The sequence below is a fragment of the Syngnathoides biaculeatus genome, chromosome 8 (genome assembly GCF_019802595.1).
Source record: "Syngnathoides biaculeatus isolate LvHL_M chromosome 8, ASM1980259v1, whole genome shotgun sequence".
Taxonomy (NCBI): domain Eukaryota; kingdom Metazoa; phylum Chordata; class Actinopteri; order Syngnathiformes; family Syngnathidae; genus Syngnathoides; species Syngnathoides biaculeatus.
In genome coordinates, this window is record NC_084647.1 from 15442806 (window position 1) to 15460484 (window position 17679).

The window sequence follows — 17679 nt, forward strand, 5'->3', positions numbered from 1 at the left end:
AACCAACAAGCAGAGGCAAGAAGCCAGAGGACCCAAAAACTACTCGAGTACAACTACTGTTCCTTGGGGAAAAAAGTAAAAAGAAAACCAACAATTTATTGAGAGTAGAGAAGTACTCTGTGGAAAACTACAAGTACTTGAATAACTGCTAAGTCATTTCAATTGTTTTATTTATTTGTTTATTTATTTATTTTAACAATGCATGAATGTGGAATCCGGGCAGTACGGTGGATCAATTGGTAAAACGTTGGCCTCACAGTTCTGAGGTCACGGGTTCAATCCCAGCCCCCGTCTGTGTGGAGTTTGCATGTTCTCCCCGTGCCCGCGTGGGTTTCCTCCACGCACTACAGTTTCCTCCCACATTCCCAAAACATGCAACATTAATTGGACACTCTAAATTGGGCCTAGGTGTGATTGTGAGTCCGTCTGTTTGTCTCGATGTGTCCTGCAATTGGATGGCAACCAGTTCAGGGTGTACCCCGCCTCCTGCCCGTTGTCAGCTGGGATAGGCTCCAGCACTCCCTGCAGCCCTCGTGAGGATAAGCGGCAAAGAAAATGGATGGATGGATGGATGGGTTAAATTTTAATTTTAAACCCAACCCAAATGTTGAAATGCAAGAAGCGGCCTTAAATGAACTTCCTTTGTTGAGACTCGTGCATGACCACAATCGGCTCACCAGCCAGAGACAGCGTCATGACATTGCTGTCCACTTTCGAAGTATGTGTGAGGGGAACTTACATTGGGGCAGAAAAGTATTTAAAGGTCTACCAACACGTATGGCATGATTTTTTTAGTATGTTTTTAATTTAAAAAAAAAAAAAGGCTGCTGGAATGGACCCATCCGTTCTTTTCACCACACGTCATGATGTTGTCGTATGTGGATTTTTGTATCTCCCTCCACGAAAATCGAGGCATTCGTTTTGGAGAAGAAGCAGGAAGTGAGTTTTTTTTCCAGACGCCCACACTGGCGGTTTCGGGAAAGTAGCTCTGTTTTTCCTGTGCGTTAGCCAAAATGCCATCTCGTTGTATTGCTGGATATTGCTCAAACACTCGGGAGGATGGATTCACTATTCACACATTTCCAAAAGACCCGGTTCGTCGTTAAAAATGGATTGCACAGGTGCAATGGGCAACAGGTTCGTGGGTTCCAAATGACAGGTAGGGGTGTATAGAGCTATTTAGAAAAAAATAACAGTGGGGGGGGGTGTAATCCTCTCAGAAGTAACAAAAGATCCACATCATAGCTTAATAAAGTACATAAGTCAGGGGTGCTAAATGTGTCGCCGCAGCACTGTCGTCACTTGCGGCCGCGGAGGTGAATCAGGCGAGGGGATGGTTTGTCCGCATGCGGGAGGATAAAGGAGCTCCCTCCCACCCCCACCGGCCAGTTACTTCGCCCGGCATTGGTCCTCTTGAATATGCTACATACAGTCATACATACTATCGAGGAGTCTGTTAGAAGTGATCCTCACATCATCTAAATATGGCTCAAAACGATAAGGTGTTATTGCCCCAGTCACTTCACTTGAAAAGAGCTTTCGTGTCAGAAGAGGCGTCGGAAAAATCCAAAAATCTGTGTTGTTCGTCTCCCATAGCAGGTGGCACAGCGTCATCTCAATGGCGACTGTCCCAGCATGACAGCTGTAAGTGACGTAGCAGGCAATATGGCTACCACTGGGATGTCGAGTGAGACTTCCGCAACATTGCGCATGAATGACGTGGTCTACGCTCTTTTTTTTTTTTTGCATAGACATTGGAGTGAATAATATATGTATTTTCATAATGTCAATTTTACAATATATATAGGGATGTCAGTTTTAATTAACCATCTAGTGTGCAAGTTCTCACACTTGAAAAGATGAAAGAGGCTTGTAATTTAAATCATAGGTGTACCACATCGGACTGAGACTAAATGGGGGGGGGGGTGATCCAGACAATCAAAGTCTGATTTTTAAAAAAATATTCACAAATGATGGTGGAACATAAGTATTTGGTCACCTACAAATAAGCAAGATTTCTAGCTCTCACAGGCTTGTAACTTCTTTTCAAGCCTCTATCCTTCACCCGTTACGTGTATTAATGGCAGCTGTTTGAACTCATCGGTATAAAAGACTCTTGTCCACAACACTCCACACATCCACGATGGCCAAGACCAAAGAGCCGTCAAAGGACACCAGAAACAAAATTGTAGACCTGCACCAAGCTGGAAAGACTGATTCTGCAAAAGGTAAGCAGCTTGCTTTGGGGGGTGCAAAATGGAAGACATACAATACATACAAGTCGAAATGATCACAAGAATCCCAGAACTGGAGAGAAACAAAGGCAAACAACAAGAACACACAACACCATCAGGGACTCAAATCCTGCAGCGTGAGACCTGTCCCCGTGTTTAACCCAGTACATAGAGAACATTTGGATGATCCAGAAGAGGACTGTGGAGAAAGTCATATGGCCAGAGAAAACCAAATTTAAAATTTTTGGTACAAACGCAACATGTCGTGTTAGGAGGAGAAAGAATGCTGAGTTGGATCCAAACAACCTCATACCTACTGTGAAGCATGGGGGTGGAAATATGACACTTTGGAACGTGAGGCCCTGGTTGTTTCTACCTTTTCTAAATGTCAATTGTACACGTTTTGTTTGTGCCACGCTTGACCTCAGTGGCTCTCAAAAACATTTTACACCAAGTACCAACTCCCAAAATTAACAAGGAGCAACATTCACATACAGTGGCATACCAGGCTTGTTGTTCGGCCTATCAAAAGAAGGCTGGCTGTTTTCAAACTTAGTTGGGTCAAAGAAGAGATCCTACCCAAAGTGGAGGAGTTCAAGTACCTTTTTCTTGGCCTTGTTATTATTGTTGTTTTTCTTCTGTTGACTTTGTGTGTCCCAGTGTGATGCTGACAATGGGTGGGGACTTGGCTGAAGGGGTGAAGGGAGGGGTGTGTTGCGTGTTGTTATGGAACCTTCAAGCATATAAAGTGAACATAAAGTTGCTGTGATGTGACTCAACATCGACAGTCTCCCCCTTTTTTTTTTCCTTTCTTCACTTTTTCAGTCTCCTGCACATTCATGGCAACTTTGTCAGCCAACTCAACCTTATGGCTGGGCCTCCAGGAGCGAGTGGCGGGGGGCACCTCCACCACCTTCTTCTGCTTGATCTTCCTCTTCATCAACAGCGTCATGTTGTTCACGCTGGGAAGCAAGCGCGTGTTCCGGGAGACGTCGCGCTACATCCTGCTGTCGAACCTGCTGCTCGGAGACACGCTGCAGTTGGTCATCTCGCAGCTGCTGTACTTGCTGAGCGCCTCTCGCGTCACCCTCACGTATCCCCTGTGCGGCGTGATCGTCATGCTCACCAAACTCTTCAGTCGGATATCCCCCCTGGTGCTGGTGGTGATGTCGCTGGAAAGATACGTGGCCGTGTGCCACCCTCTCAGGCACGCCTCCATCATTACCAGCAGGAACACGGTGGGGACCGTGCTCGCCGCGTGGGTCTTTTGTTTTCTAAATGTTCTCATTCAGGGGCTTCTATTGCTGATGTTTCCCTTTGACCAGCTGGAGAGTCTGCAAATGTCCAAGTTTTGCAGCTTCTTCACCATGTTGGTTGTACCCATTTCCGAAGTTTACTTCAACATTTACACATATTTCCTCTTCATCTCTGCGAGCCTGACGATCGTTTTCAGCTACGTGGGCGTGATTGTGTCGGCCAGATCGGCGGCCACGGACAAAGACTCGGCCCGCAAGGCTCGGGACACGCTGCTGCTGCACCTTGCGCAGCTGGGCCTCAGCCTCTTGTCAGTGTTCTACACCACCCTCCTGTTACGTATCTCCACTGTGTTGAGCCACATGGTCTTTGTACAACTCCAGTCCACTCTGTTTGTGTGCCTTTTCCTTTTACCCCGATGTCTGAGTTCTCTCGTTTACGGGCTGAGAGATCAGAGCCTCAGAGTCGTGTTCATGTACCATCTGTTCTGTCACCTCAAAGTGTCGGTCACGCCCGTGAAAGCTGCGTTTGTGTCCTGAGAGCGTCTTTCTTTTCCCGCTGCCTTCATCTGTGACACGTTCAAACTTCACACTCTCCTGCTTTCAGTACAAAATACACTCGCATCTGCACGGTGTTGATTTCAACCCTGCATTTAATTGTCCTTTGAGTAAATTTAAACAGAACATGTACGTACAAGCATTGTCATTGTGTGCACCTGAAAACAGAAAAAGGGAACGTTGTTGTTGGCGTGGGGGAAATGTCTTTGCATGCTGGAAAATGTTTTAGGCTGTCTTGTTTTCTATGAAAGTTGCTAATATTACTAAAATAAAAGGACATGTTTTCAAAGTGCTTTGCTCTCATATTCTTAAGATTGCACGTGAACATATTTGTCATGAAATTACGAATGAACGTTTGCTGAAAAGGTTATATGCTAAAAAAAAAGGCATTAATTTCCTACACAGGGAAGTAGTTCGGATATTTGATATGGGTTAATGACAGAATGAAGAATGCTGTATCATTCAAAATTATAATGTGACAGATTATATAAAAGGTAACACAGCAAAAGTAATTGCGGTATTTTATAAAGTACTATTTACAGAGAACAAATACACAAAACCCTAATAATTGTTCCATACTTGATCTACCATTTTTTTAACAGAAAAGAGCTTTAAAACCATTCAACATAGTGAGTCGTCTAATTTAATATTTATAAAATATAATACAGTGAAATTCTTTGATTTTGACCATTTTAAAATACTGTCCTGAAAACAATCCACAAGGCTCACAAAAATATCTTACCAATAAATTTTCAAATGAAATTTGTGAAAAAATTGTAAGCAACTCTAATTTTAAAGGTATAAAAGTCATAAAAACACTACAGGAGCACAGTTGTGAAACGTGTGATGTTATGGAATATTCAGAACATAGAAAAAAAAGAATCAAGCTCAATGGATGTATGAAATTTACATCTAAAAGTCCATTAAACCAAGGGTAATAAATGGGAATTTTAAAAAAATACAAATATAAAAGAGGCTAAAAGGAGATTTGAATGTATAACTGTTTTTCTGTGAAGAGCGTAAATATATTCATGCCTGTCATTTTCAGGTTTTTTTTTTTTTGTTTCATGCAAATACAATATATATGCATAAGCGGCTCAGAAAATAGATAGGTGGATGAATTTAAATAAAGTTTTTACAAAGACTGAAGAAGCTGAGTGTTGTCCAAGTGGGACACTCAATGGGCAAACACATTTTGATGATTGAAGAAAAAAATAAATAAAAAGAAAACCTCCAATGACTTACTTGAGAAGACGGGTACTCGGTGAAAAACAACTCGCACTTGGGTAACGGACAGCGTTCAAAGGGCTCATTTTCTTCACAGCCATGGTTAGGGATGTGGGGGTTATGGGGTGCAATAAATACTTGCACAAAAACTGAAGTGATGGTGGACGTGCACTGCTACTCACTCACAAATCACACCACAGACACAAAAAATGGCTCGTCGGTCAAAAAACCTAAAAGTTGAAAACGTCAAAAATTAAACCAATGTCATGTATTTAAAAAAAAAAAAAAAAAAAAAAACTCTACAGCTTGTAAAAGATACCCTTACTCTTTAAACTTTGGTATTTTGCCAGGTTACTATTACAGAGGTAACGGTATTTAATTTAGTTTTCATTTTTTATTCATTTAAGGAAGAAAAACGTACAAATATTCCGGGCCCCTTCCTCTCTTAGCCTGAAACAAAATCCAGCACAACTCAGAAAATAGTGACCTGCCTTGCAAAACTGTTCCAAAATCTGAGACCACAACTATATCTGCTATTGTAAAAGGTTCAGCTTATTTTTGTGTATTCAAGTCCAGTTGACTCGATTTGACCTTGAATCCACAAAGTCAGAAATTAAAAAAGAAAAAAATGCAAGGATATTAGTATTTTGTTGTCATTGTAATATGTAAAAAAAATGACATAGGTAAGTGTGCTATTAGTCTAACAATTTTAATTATTTCATCTCTCATCTGTTATTTAATCATTTATTTATTTTTCATTCAACAGTATGCACATGAATTCTCTACACTAGCACTTCCTCTTTGGCTAAAAACGTTTAGCTCGGGAGAACAAACACTGCCACCTAGTGTTTAAGACTGGACACACGCGAAAAGCTGCTAGCTGACATTTTTATTCTTGTAGGAAAATGTAAACAATTATTTTTCACAGAGCATTTCTTCTAGGTTTTAACAATCCATTACACTAACGTTAGCGCGTGCATGTACTGAGATTGTTTTTTGCATGGCGAATCTTTTGCGCTACCCACGAAACCATGGCGACACAGCAATTGCCACAAGGGGGGCAGCGTCAGGTCTGGGCGGCAACCGTGCTATCTGCGAACGCCTCGTCTTCGTACAAGTCCTCGAGCTCGCCGTCCCGGCTGCCGTCGCGGCTGGTGTTCCTGACGGGTGAGGTGAGAAATGAAGATGAGCAAAAATCGGGGATGAAGATGAGCAAAAGGTGGCGATGAGGGCGGAATGTTGGGGATGACAATGTCGTGTGGATGATGATAATGATGATGATGACGATGATAACGGGAAATTGGGGATGACACTGAAAAGTTGTTGATATAGATGAAAATTTGGGACTGGGGAGAACAATTAGGGGATGCCAAAGAGACCATCGGCATAAGGGAAAAAATGGAGATCAGAAATTGGGGATACGGATGAACGTGGCGGGATGCTGAGATGAAAAGTTGGAAAAGTTTGCGACGAGCATCAGAACGACTTGAGGAGAAAAATGAAAGGAAGTCGGGCACGAGGGTGGGTTGACGATAAAGGAAGAGAAAAACTCATTGTTCTTCTTTTCCTTTCGGCTTGTCACGTTGGGGGTCGCCAACTTCTTATTGGTACTCACTATCCTCATTGTATACGATACGTTGGTTTTGCAGGACGTGTAGATACTAGCTTTTGATGTTTTCCTCCTCGGTAAATATTGGAAAACAGACGCTTTTGTTGTTAGCGTCTCAGCTAGGCTAACATAGGCCGAGCTGCTTCGACGCGAACGATACGACTCCAATTTTGGTACTAAGGTTGCACATAGGGTGGTTTTAGTCCACAGAAGTCGTCGCCAGGTGCGTCCCACATCGAGTATTCACACCATTCAGTCCAAAATCAGCAGAATTTATTGAATTACGATCGGGCTGGTCAGAGCCTTCTGTATAAGCTGCTACAAGCTTGAAGACCGGACGCAAAATCCGAAGAGGAAAACTCATACAAAGGATAAAAAGTTGGGGATGAGGAGAGGTCAATTAAAACAATTTACCTCAAAGAAGGGTGAAGCTGAGCCGAAGACCCCAAAAGACCCCAAGAACCACTGAAAGGAAAAGACCGTGCTCCTCACGTCCAGGTCCAATGCAAATATTCCTCAAAATCAATTATGTTCATCATTTCATGCTTAAAAATCAATGAAAGTTTTTGAATACCATCTGGAAAATAATTCATTTACTTCAATGTTGTTGCTGTTTTTCACTTCAAGAACAATTGCGTGTTTTTGAAAGACATTTCTATCCGACTCCAATCTTTGACTGCTTTAGAGTTGATCAGGTTGGACTTACATGAGAAGTCCACCGGGGGCAGACATGGACCTCTCCGCCCGCCTGGCCTGACATTCGAAGGGATTGCTGAACGAGCGCTTCCTGAGCATGGACTTCACCAGGATCTGTGAATGGGAGCAACAAGAACAACAAAAAAGAATCAGAAAAAAAGAAGGAGAAAATTGGGAACAGTGGAATAAGACTGGGGAAGTTGAGTAATGCTGCATCCAGGGAACTGAAGACACAAAGTGTTCGAAGATTTGGAGGTGGAATTCTTTCCATTCTTGGTTAATCTGCCACTTCAATTGATCAACATTCCAATGTCTCCATCTTTTGTATTTTGAGCTTCATAATGCACCTGCAAAACATTTTTAATCGCGGACAGCTCTGGACTGTTGACAGACCTGTCTAGTACTTGCATTCTTTAACTAACCAACGGTGTTGTAACACGAGCAGAATTGTCTTCCTGAAATAAGCAGGGGAATCCCTGAAAAAGCCGTTGCTTGGATGGCAGCATATGTTGCTCCAAAACTTGCATGTTGCTTTCAGCATGAATGGCAGACATCACAGTCACGCAAGTCATTCATGCCATGGCCGGTAACCCACCCGCATACCATCACAGATGCCAGCTTTTAAACTTTCCACTGAGAACAAGTCGAATGGTCCTTTTCCTCCGTGATTTTCAAAAACAATTTGAAATCTGGATGAATCACACTATAGCACACTATTCCACTTTGGGTCAGATAAAAAAATTAGTCGGATTCATTACATGATTTCAAACTGTCCTCCCTAAACTCGTAGTTTGACAAAGAACTACTGAAAAAGGTGAGCGTTCGACCACTGACAAGAATGTGTTCTCATCTCACCTTTCAGCTGGTTTTTAAATCGTTTTGGATGTTATAGCCTCAAAACATAATGTTATGTGATTAAAAAAAAAAATCACTTAATTCAAATCTTAATCATCCAATAGTGTGACTGCTCGAATGGCAATGAGGAAGTCTTCTCATCTGAACTTTCTCCTCAAAGTCATGAACCGCACATTGTACTCTCATAATCAGTAGGGTTCTCTGTCTAATATAAGACAATTATCCTTGAACTCAAGATGTATGAAATATAGAAATTAAAACCTGTGAGGAGAACATATTCTCACGGGAGACATCGGAGTCACTCACCACGGCAGAGAGGCTGGAGACCAGCGTGACGCTGTTCTGAACTTCCTCGTCCGTCACGTCCACGGCCGTGCAGTGGTCCTCTTCCAGTGGCAGCGGGGAGGCGCCCGACTCGGTCACCCACGGGTGGAGCTGGGTGGGACCGTGCCCGCGCACATATGCAGAAATGCGCACAAATGTAAACAAAATAAAACCACAACACACACAAACATGCCCACAGGTACACAAACTTGCAAACGTGGACAAAAACACACTAACACGCGTTCCCATCAACACAAATGTGTGCACACAATCACAAATGCTCGAATACATGCACACAAACCCACGAAGAAGCAGACACACAACACCGCACACAGGAATAAACAGGCATGGCATGCACAAATGAACAGTGTAGAGTCAATATTACAAAATTGAAGGGGAAAAAAAAGTAGACAAAGTACACAAGGCAGCCACTGAGTGCGTCAGGGACGCTTGAGTGTCTCTTGCTCACTTTGATCTCTGGGACGGTGATTCTGCTTTGGGGTTTTTTGTCCAACATGTTGACAATGAGATGCTGCAGTTCCTCACTGATCCGAGGGCTGTGGAACAGGCAAGGGAAAACATACACTGTGATTTTGGCTGGGAAATGGGCACTTTTGATTATTCACCGATAGTATTCTATAATATTGTCTCTGGGGCTCATACGGCATCGTGCTTACGTGAGCGGAAATTCCACAGGCTTGTTCTTGATCTTGTTGTACAGAGACACGACGTATTCATCATAAAAAGGACACTGCGAGAGGACACACCCAAAGTTAATGCTCACGCTGTGCGTTAGTACACACACGAGTATGCTTTTGTGCGCGTGTACCACACAAGACACTATGTGTAGGAAATGAATGCAATGATGGGTGCCGTGTACACACTCAAACACACACATTCATCTTCCTTCCACAAACATACAAGAAAAAATGCACTAACAAACATGACACATTCAGAGGTGTGCACGCAGATAACACACACACACATGCGTACATATGGAGGAACACACAAACACAAAAATGTGCAGACAAATATACAAACATGCACACAACAAGCGACACAAACATGGGGTTGGGCATTGTTTGAATTTCAGCGATTCTGGACGCGGGACTCTGGCTCTTCATTTTGATTCCAGTCACAAATAATTCTCAATTCTGAATCTCTTGGGGGGGCTGGGTCCAAAACGTTTTCTACATTTAAAGGGTTCCCAAATTATAAACATTAATTTTCTTCACACCCTGCAGAATAAACTAAAATGAATATTTGACACTGTGTTCTTTATAACCTATATCAATATCAAACATTAACTAAAAGGCTGTGTATGTGGAACTAACACAATTGAATTTTCATTAGTTTTTCGGCTAAAAGTTAAATACAGCATTCTTAAAATAAATATTTCTGATTGTTTAATTATGTCAAATGGCTTATTGGTACAAGTTTTAACTTGACTTCGTGTTTTAAGCATGTAGTTTTGAATTTTGAAGGGAACATGTCAGAACCCAACATTTTGGCATGGACAGTAACTTCACACACCAGTGAGTTTTGACAGCAGAAATTAACGTCATAAAATGCAATAAAACATTGATTGCTTAACCTACATACAGAGGAGACACAAAGTTAGCGTTTACGATACTGTGAGACAACGTTTTGGTGAATTTTGTCCCAATTCGTTGTGATGCAAAGTTGCCAGTTTGGTGAAGTTTTAGCTGTATTGCGACTTTCTACTGCTGTGAAGTCATTTCAATTTTATTTTTGTATCTCATCAGTTCTTATGTTGGTTTGAAGACTAAAATAAAAACTAAAATGCATCAGCGTTCAACTTGTTAGCTGCCTGAAAGCTGGCGTGGACGTATTTTAGCTGCAAACTCGGCCAATGAATTGGAATGAAGCACCGCCTCCTTTGAACAGAATAATCTTAATGAAAGTGTTGCACTCGGTTGACCGGTCATTTAATTTAACAGGTTGTCGATTCTCATTGCCCAACTCTCCACGCATGTGCGCACGCTCAGTTTGCATACCTTCCCGTAGACGAAGCAGTAGAGCGTCACCCCCATTGCCCAGACGTCCAGCGCCTGTAAGCAAAATAGTCAAACGCTCACCCGGCGCCAAATAACGACGCGTTTGCAAGCGTGTTGGTCGGTGGCGAGAGGGCACCTTCCCGCTGAACTCTCGCAGGTGCTCCTCCATGGTTTCGGGCGCCATGAAGGCGGGCGTGCCGGCCGTGCCGGAAAGCAACGCGTCCGCTCCCTCGAACTCGTTACTCACGCCAAAGTCGGCGATCTTCACGTGGCCGTCGTCGCCCAGAAGAAGGTTTGACGGTTTGATGTCCCGGTGGATGATTTTGTGGTAGTGCACTGCCATTACACACACATTTTAATCAAATTTCAAGGGTTTGGGATGAATCTTAAATTTAACTGAATGCTATATCATATATATTAAAAGTACCGTAATTAAAAAATGCATATATTGCAATGAGCGGCACGGTGGAGCAGCTGCAAAGCGTTGGCCTCACAGTTCTGCGGACCTGGGTTCAATCCCAGCCCAGCTTGTATGGAGTTTGCATCTTCTCCCCGTGCCTACATGGGATTTCCTCCCACATCCCAAAAACATCCAACATTAATCGGACACTTTAAATCCCCACTTTAAAGTGTGACTGTCTGGCTGGCAACCAGTTCAGGGTGTACATAGCATCCTGCCCAATGAGAGCTGGGATAGGCTCCAGCACTTCCGCTACCTTTGTGAGGATATGCGGCAAGAAAATGAATGGATGGATGGATGGATGGATGGATGGATGGATGGATGGATGGATGGATGGATGTAGGGGGTCAACATTAACTTCTAAGCAAGCAAAAACTAACTTTTTTTATTTAAAATGAAGGGATTAAGGTTAAATGTTGTCTCTCACAAAACTAAAATTAAGAAAGGGTAACGTTTATCACTAAAGTAAAGACCAATGTTACAATTTCAATTTGAAGTCAAACATTAAAATTAAAGGGGTTGGGTTTAAAATTAAAATTTAACCTATCCATCCATTTCATTTACCGCTTATCCTCACGAGGGCTGCAGGGAGTGCTGGAGCCTATCCCAGCTGACAACGGGCAGGAGGCGGGGTACACCCTGAACTGGTTGCAAGCCATTCGCAGGGCACATCGGGACAAACAACCGCACTCACAATCACACCTAGCGGCAATTCAGAGTGTCCAATTAATGAACATGAAAATTACAAATACAATTTATAATCAAAATCAAACTCAACATTGAATTTTTTTTTTGTTAGGTTAAATTGAAAATGTGCAATTTACATTTTCAGAGGTTGACCAAATCCAAAATTATGTTATACCCGTGCATTCATTTTCTGAGCCGCTTATCCTCACAAGTGTCTCGGGATTGCCAGAGCCCACCCCAGGTATCTTCGGGGATGTGGCGGGGCACACCCTCAACTGATCACAAGCCAATCGAAGGGGACATAGAAACAAGCCAACATTCGCACTCACATTCACACCTACGGGCAATTTAGAGGGATTTGAACCTCAGCCCTCAGAACTGTGGCAAACGGTACAAACAGTTCCCCACCGTGCCTCAAATGAAATTACATAAAACTAAAATGCGAAATTCTTTTAAGTTAAAATGTAAAGAACATGACATTGGTGCGCGAACGTACGATACTCAATGCCCAGCACGAGGTCTCTGAAGTAAAAGCGAGCATTCTCCTCCGTCAGCGGCTCATCTGTGGGCACCTCCATCACGGGCCTGCAAGGAAAACAAATAAAAAGAGAGCGGCGTCCAAATCGTATCCTGACAAACTCACGCCATAACTTTCTGTGAGGATGTCAAAATGCAACATTAAGCACCCTTTGGTCATCAGCTCAAAGGCTACGAAGGCAAAAAAAAAAAAAAAAAAAGAAGACGTTGAATTAGAATCCTTGTTGTCATTGCAAACATTTTACAACATTCTTTTAAGTCACAATAAATGCAGTACAGGAATTGTAATTAAGATCGTACCCATGTGAAGGCCGTCTTCATCGGGATCGTCAAGCACCTGCAAAGATACGAGGAGTCGTCAATTTGCAAGAAAATGCAACGGATTCAAGCCACGGGTCATGTCGCACTTTAAACGTGGACCTCGTGACAAATACACGCTTGTATCCTGGCACACACCAAGAGATCTCTTTCGCATTGAATTCCCTCTGAAAATGAGGAGAAATTGTACAGAGCAAATGCAAAAATTGAAAAAGTGTCAAAACATGAGTCGCCTCGTGATCATTTCAATGATTTGATGCTCAGTGGCGCAATCATGCTGAACAATAAACCGCATCCTGCTTTTCACCAAGTCCAGAAAGACACGCAGGCTTTTGTTCCGCGTTTAACTTCAAGTCAACAATTATACGTTCGAGCGGAAGCGTGACTGTACAATTTCTCCTCCATATTACCGTGCCTTGATTGAAAATATAGAAAACAACTGCTGCAACGGATAATGTGGAAAATCAATATGAAATTGTCGATGGGCGCGGGTGTTCCTAATGAAGTGATCCGACCGACCTCGACCAGCTTGACGACGTTGTGGTGGTGGAGCTTCTTGAGGATGGCGATCTCGCGATAGATCTTCTCCAGGGGCATGGAGGCTTTGGGGAAGGCCTCCTGCTGGGGGGGCGCCATGCGACCTGGAGTGACACCCCCACCCCAAAAATCAAGAAATCGGACACAGCAGATAAGACGCAACGAGAGGACACGCGGAGGCAGTCGCTGTCATCGCCGGGCTAAACAAATTCTACACTTTTATTTGTTATTGGTACCCCAGAAAAAAACTTGGCTAACGAGTCACTTCATGAAAAATATGTTGTTTATTATATTTTATTTTTTTTCTGACAAAATCAATAAAAATATTTTTTTCTTCCAATTTCATATTAAATTTACTATCCTGAATTTGAAACAAAATTCCATCTAAAAAAAATCCTTCAGGTAAAAACAGATTTTCCTGACAATTCTTCATGAAAAAAAAATTGTCAGAGATGTTTTACCAATTTAAAAGTTTTATTTTCCTATGCTTTTAAACATTTGTTTTTGAATGTAAATAAATTAGTAGTTTTGAATAAATAAAAATCTTTCAAAACAACTTTTTGGTGGGACGAAAATCCCAATCTTTTATCGGGAAAAAAATTCTGACTATTTTAGGAAAACGACCTAGCCTTTTTGCAATATATATTTCAAGTAAGAATACAAAAAGAAAACATGGACAATGATGCATTTATTGATCATTCACTTATTATTTTGATTGTGGTTACTCACGCAGAAAGCCAAATTGCTTCATGAGCTTCTTCTTTGATACAACCTTCATAGCCTGGATGAAATGCAGATTTTTTTATTGAACAGTACATGGATACAAAAAAAATTATCATACATCAAACAAAAAAGAAAGTAGCGTCCACTTACATAATACTGTTCAGAGTCTTCATTGTAAGCCAGTTTCACCACACCGTAAGAACCCTATCAATGTCCACAAAGCAGGATATTGTGATTATTATGACTATTTTTGATTGTTTTATGATACTCATTCATCTATGCAAAGGTGTAGAGAACTCGGTGGAGACAGTCAAATGTTGAAAGTGGTCAAGGGAGAACCATGTTCCGGCCACAAGGTGGCAGTATTCCACCCCCCCCCCCCCCAAAATGCTCAACTAAAATGTATCCATCCATCCGTTTTCTTCACTGCTTATCCTCACGAGGGTCACAGGGGGTTCTGGAGCCTATCCCAGCTGTCAACGGGTAGGAGACGGGGTAGACCCTGAACTGGTTGCCAGCCAATCGCAGGGCACTTTGAGACAAACGGCTGCACTCACAATCATACCTGACGGGCAGTTTAGAGTGTCCAATTAATGTTGCATGTTTTTGGGATGTGGGAAGAAACCGGAGTGCCTGCAAGAAAACCACGCAGGCACGGGGAGAACATGCAAACTCCACACAGGCGGGTCCAGGATTGGACCAGGGACCTCAGAACTGTGAGGCCTACGCTTTACCAGCTGAGCCCACCGTGCCACCCTAAAGTTTAAAATAATAAAAAAATAAATCAAACTAGTCTTGCAAAATTACAAAAACCGAGGTAAAAAAAATTACTTAAAAAGAAAATTTCCTTTTCGGTGCAGTATTAATAACATTCCCGACAAATCCTATGACTGTACGTACATTGCAATGTGATTTCTTCACCTGATCGCTTGTGGTTTATGCCGCTCACTAACTGAGAAAAAAATCCCAATCGGTACCTTTCCAATCTCTTTCTTGAGCTTGTATTGGTTCAGCTGCACAAAGTCCTGAAAGCAGAAAAACAAGCCACCCTTTAATTTGTTAGTCTTTCGCTCGCGTATGGCAGAAAGCCATCTTTTCAAATTGATCTTTCTCTCTCGCCGTAGCGAACGACGCACAACTTGGATTAGACTTGAAGGAAACAATTGAAGAAGTGTCCGAATGTCGTGGCCGCTGTGCAGAGAACGGAAACTGCGTTTCAGTGGCTCTCCGCCGTCACGACCAATTGTGACAATCTGACAAGCTAATCTTTTAAAAAAGAGAAAAAAAAAAAGTTCTACTGTAGTAACTGATGTGCACGTTTGACATGAAAGCATCTCCAAATTCCATCGACTGTAGCGACTGGTGAAAAACTACATCAGACCCAAGACAGCTTTTAGATAGCCGTCCAGTCTGGTGACCGATGTGACTTGGTCTACTTTGACGTCACGCAAAAAACTGACCCACCTCAGCGTCAGTGATGGAGACCCTCTTGGTCTCAACGGTGGGCTGCCTGACAATGCGTCCGCCGCGCTCCTGCAGGGACATCTTCCTGTCGGAGAGGCGGGCCCGGCGGGCGCCGGCCGGCCGGTAGCCGTTGTTGCTGGGTGCGGCGGCGCAGCCCGACGTCACAGTGACGTTCATAGCCGCCACCATGTCGGCCAGCTCGGCGTCGTGCTCGGCGTCGGGGTCGTCGCCTGTAGTTACGCTCATGATGGCCCGACGGGGGCGGTGACGCTCACTCGGGAAGCGTCGCTACGGGGTTGTCAGGAGGGACAGTTAGGAAGACTTTGGATTTGGTTGAAAATAGTCAACAGTAAAACCAAATGACAAAAAAATCTGAACTCGAAACATACCATGTTTGAAACCTTACCTGAGGCTTGTAACCCGAACCCTTGTTTGAAACAATACATAAGAAACCACAACACGGGCTTGAAACCGTTCCTGGAAACCCTAACCTTGTTTTGAAACCCTAATAACTGCTGATAAATAAACCAACGCTGACATGAAACCCTACTTTACAACTCTAACTCAAACTTGAAATACTACTTCAAAGCCCTAACCCTCGCTCGAAACTCTCCCCAGGTCATTCCTATAGTGTTTATTTATACTTGCATATGATTGTTTGAACAGAAGAACATGACTATTTCAGATGTCTGGAAATTGCACCCAAGGATGAAGCAGATTTATGAAAGTCCATATCTTACTTCCCAAGATCTTGGCTGATTTTTTTTTTAACTTCCTATGATATTAAACAAAGTAGTAATGTGTTTCAGGTGTGCCAAGTTCAACTGCATCCACATGTTCCTCTTCATATAATTTTTTTTTTAAATCCTCATTATGCTGGCATTTAGCAATTAGGTCTTTTTACATTCAGTTGTGTATGGAAACTTCTACTTTAAATTTTATATGTAAAGTTGTTTATTCTAACATTTATTAATTCAAACCAAGGTCATTAAATTGTTCAGCAGAATACATTGATTAAATTACACAAAATTGTTTATCCTACAAAATATTCTTTTGATCATTTACAATAAATAAATCAGTTCAAGGTGTACCCCATCTCCTGTCCGAAGATGACTCTTGTGAGGATAAGCGGCTCGGATATTGGCTGGAGGATAAATGAACTTATCTCATGAGCTAAATTGATACAAAACAAGACATTTGAATCAATTAATTTTAAGGGGAAATGTCAAAACTTATGCAACAAAAAATACAAAACCCATGTATTTTCTTTTCATTAATGTAATGAACAAATGGGGCATGCGCCCTGTAGGCTGTACTTTGCATTCCCTGAATTATTATTTAATTTAATTACTTTTTCGGTGCTCGAGGGCCCCATTTAATTTTTAACAGGGACAAATGGGCCGAGCCATCCACAGATGGAGTAAATCAAACGTGTGCATAGTATATTTGAATATATTTCAATGCGATTGTCAGGCAGGTCGTTGCCTAAAAATACAAGAGCTGAAGGCCCGAAAGCTTCTTACGCAACAACAACAATGATGCAACAAGAATGGAAAAAAATTTCCCTGCCAAGGGATGATCATGTTTGTGCCTCGGGGATGGGTGACAAACACAGCTGAAAACACATACATATCAAAAGGAATAACATGTTTGTTTGCACAATAAGCCAACAAATTCAAGCACACGGACTTAAAAAAGTAAAAAAAAAAAAAAGTGTACTTACAAAGGAGGGTGAGGCTGTCCCCCGTGCATCCGGTGTCGGCGTCCTTCATGAGATTGAAAACGTGGTGGTGCACCTTTGTGTCTGAGCGGCGTACTTTCCCTGCTAATCAGGAAGAGGACCTGGTCAGCGGCGGTCTTTAGGGATTAGCCCGCGCCGCATTTAGCGCAGCTGAGCGCTTCAAAACGCCACAACATGACCCACGAGCTCAGGACAGAACAGGACAGGGGTCGCTTTTGTGCAAACCCCAGTTCCAAAGAAGTTGTTAGCACCGATGCCTATGGTTGTAGAATCCTTGAAGCAGTGGATATTTGAACACAAAGGGTGGTGCCACACAAGTAGAAAGAAATTATTAAGAACACTGACTGGCATATTCTTTATCTCACTATCACACTTATGGTCATAGTAGAACCAGTGTACTACTGTATTCTTCTTTTGTTTACATACCTATTATACTGC

The 17679-nt window shown here is 42.4% G+C and overlaps 2 protein-coding genes across 3 annotated transcripts; one reads left to right on the top strand and one right to left on the bottom strand.

Moving 5' to 3' along the window:
- Positions 1-2099: 2099 nt before the first annotated feature.
- Positions 2100-4293, top strand: LOC133504743 (odorant receptor 131-2-like). 2 transcript variants are annotated; one of them, XM_061827296.1, is made up of 3 exons: positions 2100-2228; positions 3060-3472; positions 3560-4293. In XM_061827296.1, the coding sequence occupies exons 1-3, from the start codon at positions 2144-2146 to the stop codon at positions 4025-4027; spliced, it is 966 nt and encodes a 321-aa protein (XP_061683280.1). In that variant the 5' UTR covers positions 2100-2143; the 3' UTR covers positions 4028-4293. The 2 variants fall into 2 exon arrangements, with proteins under 2 accessions (XP_061683280.1, XP_061683279.1); XM_061827295.1 differs by having other exon boundaries at positions 3060-4293.
- A 1724-nt stretch (positions 4294-6017) lies between these two features.
- camkk1b (calcium/calmodulin-dependent protein kinase kinase 1, alpha b) lies at positions 6018-15746 on the bottom strand. The gene is made up of 16 exons (XM_061827161.1): positions 15501-15746; positions 15014-15061; positions 14187-14240; positions 14043-14094; positions 13296-13417; positions 12759-12795; positions 12608-12629; positions 12418-12506; positions 10911-11110; positions 10775-10828; positions 9434-9507; positions 9226-9313; positions 8739-8867; positions 7588-7691; positions 7295-7346; positions 6018-6446 (listed from the first exon to the last, which is right to left on the bottom strand). The coding sequence occupies exons 1-16, from the start codon at positions 15744-15746 to the stop codon at positions 6339-6341; spliced, it is 1479 nt and encodes a 492-aa protein (XP_061683145.1). The 3' UTR covers positions 6018-6338.
- Positions 15747-17679: the final 1933 nt, after the last annotated feature.